This window comes from the organism of the source record quoted next, unplaced genomic scaffold (genome assembly GCF_019419815.1).
Source record: "Pyrus x bretschneideri cultivar Hongxiangsu unplaced genomic scaffold, Pyrus_bretschneideri_v1 Contig27, whole genome shotgun sequence".
In the NCBI taxonomy this organism is placed as follows: domain Eukaryota; kingdom Viridiplantae; phylum Streptophyta; class Magnoliopsida; order Rosales; family Rosaceae; genus Pyrus; species Pyrus x bretschneideri.
The window spans coordinates 5,947,544-5,953,184 of NW_025999579.1; the positions used below are offsets into that span (position 1 = coordinate 5,947,544).

The 5,641-nt window shown below is 40.1% G+C and overlaps 1 protein-coding gene and 1 non-coding gene across 2 annotated transcripts; both read left to right on the forward strand.

Moving 5' to 3' along the window:
- The first annotated feature begins 2,610 nt into the window (after window positions 1–2,610).
- On the forward strand, window positions 2,611–2,691 carry TRNAL-AAG. Its single transcript has one exon. It is a non-coding gene; the product is annotated as a tRNA-Leu (tRNA).
- Window positions 2,692–4,881: 2,190 nt separating this feature from the next.
- On the forward strand, window positions 4,882–5,641 carry LOC103950004 (zinc finger protein SHOOT GRAVITROPISM 5-like). Its single transcript, XM_009361153.3, has one exon. It carries the CDS (start codon window positions 4,943–4,945, stop codon window positions 5,453–5,455), a length of 513 nt encoding a protein of 170 aa, XP_009359428.2. The 5' UTR covers window positions 4,882–4,942; the 3' UTR covers window positions 5,456–5,641.

Sequence of the window (5,641 nt, forward strand, 5' to 3'; positions counted from 1 at the left end):
GTTGCTCCAATAAAGGACCATCGTGCTTCGATAGTGCTTCAAGTGCCTCTCTGGATCTCCATCTCCTTTGAAAGATGTAAAGTGTGGCATGCTAAACTTACGTGAAGGCTTTGCTTGCTCAATCCCGTCTATGAAGGGTGACTTGCTTATATTGGTCATATCCCGCCGTAATGCTTCATCGGCCACTTTGTTGCGTTGGAAATCACACAATTGTTCGTTAAGGAGTATCTCTACCTCTTATTGGATTTGCCTTTGTTGGGGTAGCGAAGCTCTCAGCTGCCTCTGGTCTTGACTGGCTGGTCTATGCTGCTCTTCTATGTTTTTGACTCGTCTACGTCGCGGTAGCAGGGCATGTGGTCCTCTCCTAGCAGGCGAGGGAATTCTTTGCAGACTACCAGTTGAACTTGAGCCAAATTGAGTGACCGCTCTCTCCATCTGTCATGTTGCCTGCTCTGATGTGATGTGGATGATACTCCTTGCGGGCCTAGCCAAAAATGAATGCTTTGCCTAGAAGGCTACTTATGTTGATCATCGGAACGTGGCCCCAACCGTAAATGTATACTTGCCCTTGGGCCTAGTCGAGAGTGCACGCTCATCCGCGCGCTAAGACGAAAGTATACGCTATCTTGGGGGCCTAACCGAGAATGTACACTACCCGAACGCTCGGCTCGTGGTTGGTCGAGTGGCTGTTTGTTGGGACGCTACTAGAAAGGCTCGTCTACCCTTGTCCTACTTCGGGACAACTAATCAAGGGTACGTTGGATCTCGGTACATTGCAAAAGTTGATTCACCAAGGTCGTCTGTTGTGCAAGGGCACTCGTCAACTCTATGACTTGTCAAGACAAGTGTTGTTCGCCATTTGGATTGGAAGAGTTTGGAAAAAAACGCTTCCTTAAGTAGTGGAAAGGTAGTAGACTCCGAGCGCAAGATTTGAGTTGGGAAATGTCAAATCCGCGGAGAAATATGGTGAAAATGCCCTTGGCTCGATGGTTGGTCCGGATGGTTGAGATATTCTCGGGCCAACTTGGGCTGCTTAGGAAACCATGAGAGCAGGCAGAGCTTCGGGAGTAGGCAGGGCTGCGGAAGCAGGTTGCTTAGCGCGTGATGCACACAGGTGCGAGGCTTGGGCCGTGGCTTTGGTGCCGTGGGCTTTGGATGGCACGGCTTGGGCTTGGGCCCGTGCAAGCTTGGATGGCACGGCTCGGGCTGTGGTAATGGTGTCATGGACCCCACCGCGAGTAGTGGTGGCCGTGGTGGCCACCGCGGTGGTTGCCATGGTGGAGCCCCATAACGGTGGTGCCGCTCCTATGATCACATTTAGCCTCATGGATCGCCACGGTCCCATTTCTTGAGTATTGGAATTTTCACTTGTGGAATTTTCTAAATTTCTAGCCATTGTATTTCTCTTTTACGTTTTATCAAAAAATCTTTGCAAATAAAAAAACTCTAATAATAAGAACGTACGAAAAATCTACAAATGGACAAGAAAATAAAAAAACCTTTTGATGCGAGAGTTTTCTACGAGTGTGTGACTCTTCTCTCAACGAAAGCACCAATTTGTGCATGCAAATTTCTTCCTTCTTGATCTTGGACAAAATTGCACCTACAAAACAAATAACACCTTAGGTCAAGGCCAAAAGCCTCACACACCCACGATGAATGGGGGGGCTTTGGCAAAAGAACCACCAATGCCAAAGTTAGAATTTTGAGAGAAATGTGTTTGAGAATTTTAGCAAGAGTGAAGACCTAGGTTTTTAGAGGAAATGAGGTTGAATATATAGTGCATGGCCCGTCCCCTTGGGAGAGAAGGTGACCGGCCTTTGTGTACTTTTTCGGTATAATTGATGATTTAATTGACCATTAATAGATTAATTAGGTAATAAATCCATTACTTAGCCAATTAACATAATTTAAAATGAGTGTTTTGGGGGTTACCTTGTGGAGAGGATTTGATGAGGATGGATGAAATAAGTTTTGAATTGTTTACCTATGTTGGACACTTTTGACTTGGTATGCCTCAAGGGTATTTTTGTCATCTTTTATTCAAAAATCCACGTATCGTCTTGTGATTATTTTTGGCTCTACAACTATCTCCCTAGGAGTACTTTAGGGTTGAAATACATGATAGAGGTGTAGGAATTGGGGTGGGGTGGGCACCCCAATGAACAAAACTTGATGAAGGTCTTAGTTGGAGGCCATGATAAATTAATCGTTGTCCTAAAGTTTGAGTGACCTCCATCACTACCCCAAATGAGGTGGGATAATTTGGACAGATCCAAAAGGATGATAAGTATAGATTAGGGGCACATACCCTTAGAAAAGCCTTCCCCAACTCCCAAACTTTCACATGCACCTTGTCCACCCCAAAACCAACAACTTTCGCCTTTAAAGCAAGCTTTCCACTCGATTTTGATGGCAGCATCTCAGAGACAAATGGATACCAACAACCTAAGCTATCGGTGGGACTTGTAATGTCCATGACCAAAATCGAAAAACCTTTTGATCTTCCATTTCTATACCTTGACATGCATGTTCTCCAAGGTCGTGCAAGTGGTACATCTGTTTCTTGGCATGTACATATTGATATCTTTCGCTAATCAGAGCATCGAAGTTGATATGGCCGAGTTGGTCTAAGGCGCCAGATTAAGGTTCTGGTCCGAAAGGGCGTGGGTTCAAATCCCACTGTCAACATTCCTTTTTGCTTTTTTTTTCACCCTTGTTTTGCAGCAGCCTTTTCTGATAACATGCATTTCTTCTTCCCCTTTTTGATTCATAACTTCTCTCGTTTCAACTTTCTAGTAAGTAAACATGTCATAATATTGCAAAAATTTTCACCCTTGTTTTGTAGCAGCCTTTTCTGATAACATGCATTTCTTCTTCCCCTTTTTGATTCACAACTTCTCTTGTTTCAACTTTCTAGTAAGTAAACGTCTCATAATATTACAAAAAATAACTCAAAAATCATAGCAGGCAATAAGTTAAAGAAATTTTATTTGCAAGATGTTCGTCTTTTACTAAATGACAAATTTTATTCAATGATCATGTATCTAACGTTTTGTTCTTGACATATTATCGACATTATTATCAGCATCTTATCTAAATCATCAAGAAATAAAGAACACACCTCAAATCCACAGAAATAGAGAAAAGTAATGGGTTCAACTGAATTCCAACGTTTCTATGGTCAACCTCCCAATCACATGATGTTTGATGAAGAGAGGTCTCTTTGGAGGGACCCGTCTAATCCAATAAGAAATTTTTTAATGTGATCAGAATACGGAATGATATATTACGTATTACTATACAAATAGTGATATATATGTATTAAAATGTTAATAACTTAAAAAATATAATATTTCATCATTTATATAAAAACATGTGATTTACCTCTTGTGTTTCAATCACAATGAAATTTTTCCAACCGCCCAATTGGCAGGATCAGAGACCCAATCATGATCCTCAGCCTTAGCCAGTTAGCCTCATGTGCCAATCTGCCCGAAGCGTGGAGTGGTTGAGATATAAAAGTGGGTCGCTTTTTCTAGGAAAGTGATTCTGTCAACATTTCTTCTATTAAATCCTCTTAATCAATTAATTTGGGCTCTTAAAATTTGATCAAATGATTAAAAACAGAGAATCTCTTTAAAAATTATAATAATTTTAATTATTTGATCAAATTTTAAAGATCCAAATTAATTGATTTGAAGGATGTAGTAGAAAAGATATGAAGATAATCATTTCCCCTCTTTATGTACAAGTGGGCCGACAACCATAGGCCTACCAATAAAGCCTATGAATCTACGTCCAATAAACCAAACCGCACGTGCGACCGTAATTATTACGCGCCCTTTCATTCCTCCTCGGTCATCTCCTATAAAAAATAAAAATAAAAAGGTCAAAGAGATTAAATAATGAGAAGATAGAAGATAGAAGGGAAAAAAGGCAAATCATAACCCAATTACGTGATCCGTTATTTTTCCTTAGGGTTTGGCTCTTCTGTAACGGACACTGGGATTCTCATTGCTCTTAAATGGGAACGTAAATATTACTTAATAATACAATGTAGTGGTATTTCTCCTTATTTATAAGTATGAGATTTTATTTTTAATTCTCATCAAAAACGAATTTAAACCACACTATTATTAATTTATTATGAAACTTATCATACTCACTCGTTTGTTCAAATAAAAAAAAAAATACAAAAGGACGTAAATGATCGTTATTGCATAAATTTATGCAGAGTAACGTTCTCTGATCAAATATTGATTGGTCAAACAAAAGGATCAAACGTGTGAGATTTGTTGACCATAAGGCATTTAATGGATATGTAAGATTGTTTGAACAAAAAAACATTTATCAACTATATGTCAATGTTATATATGTTGCAGACAATTTGAAAATATTGCATGTGAGACAGTTTGATTAGAAAATATTTTTCAAATAATTGTATGTCAAATATCCTCAATCTTCACTAGCACTAATTATGTCTTGTTTGTAAGTGACTTTTTACCACAATGGTGGAGAGGAGTGCTGTATTTGCATCACGATGTGGGTTCAAATTTCGTCGGCTCCCTAATCTAACAAATTTATCATTTGACAAAAGAAAATTATGCATTCTTTGATTGATTAATCTCCCTTGAATGCTTAATATTGAAATAATATAATGTGAGACTGTTTTGTACAATAGATTGATTAATTTCTTGGACTACCATCTCTTGATTAGGTTTTTTTTAACTTTCTAGCCTTACCTTTCTGAGTTCCATTATCCCTATTAATCCAGAAATTAACGTTAAACATGGGCATGATGGTAATTTGGGCTTGCTTTAGTTTTGTGTGTGTATGTGTGTATATATAGGGCACGCAACTTTTGGCATCCCACACAAACTGTTTTTGCATCAGTCGTATCTGTACTAAAAAACCCTTCATTTGCTTCCTTTTATTTCCAATGGAAGGAGATGATCAAAAGGAGTTGCAGCTCCTCCCTTCTCCTCACTGGATGACATCTCGGCCGTCGGATTCTTCCATAAGATATCGTCGATCAAAGTCAGCAGTGCAGGAAGGGCCTAATGATTCCCAGCTTGACCTACAATTATCAATCAGTGTAAGGCCAGCCAAACCTTCTTCCTCGGATTGTTATGTCTTCGCAAATCCAAATACTTCCGAGTTAGATGTCTTGAAGCCCAAGGCAGCCAGTTGCATGGAGTCTTTGAAATGGCAGGCGGCGGAGCAAATCAGACTGGCGGCTACGGAGAAGGCGTACGCGGAGCAAGTGAGGGAGCTCGCAAGGAGAGAGATGGAGTTGGCTCAGTCGGAGTTTACGCGTGCCCGGCACATGTGGGAGAGAGCGAGAGAGGAAGTGGAGAAGGCCGAGAGAATGAAGGAGAAGGCAATGCTTCAGATGGACTCGACGTGCATGGAGATCACTTGCCAGTCGTGCCGGCAAAGGTTTAGGCCTTAAAAAAAGGGACCATTTGGTTAGCGGATAAGAGACGGCAGACAGAGAGAAGAAGATCTTTGTGTTTTTCTTTCCTGATCGTACTTTTGAGTATTGGATTTTGTGGAATTTTTCTTTGGAGAAAACACAAAGAAAATAATTACAAATTGATGGATATAATGAAAGTGAGACATGATGAGATTTGAACTA

Excerpts from the sequence above, each read along its gene's own strand:
- LOC103950004 (XM_009361153.3), top strand. The coding sequence starts at position 4,943 with ATGGAAGGAGATGATCAAAAGGAGTTGCAGCTCCTCCCTTCTCCTCAC.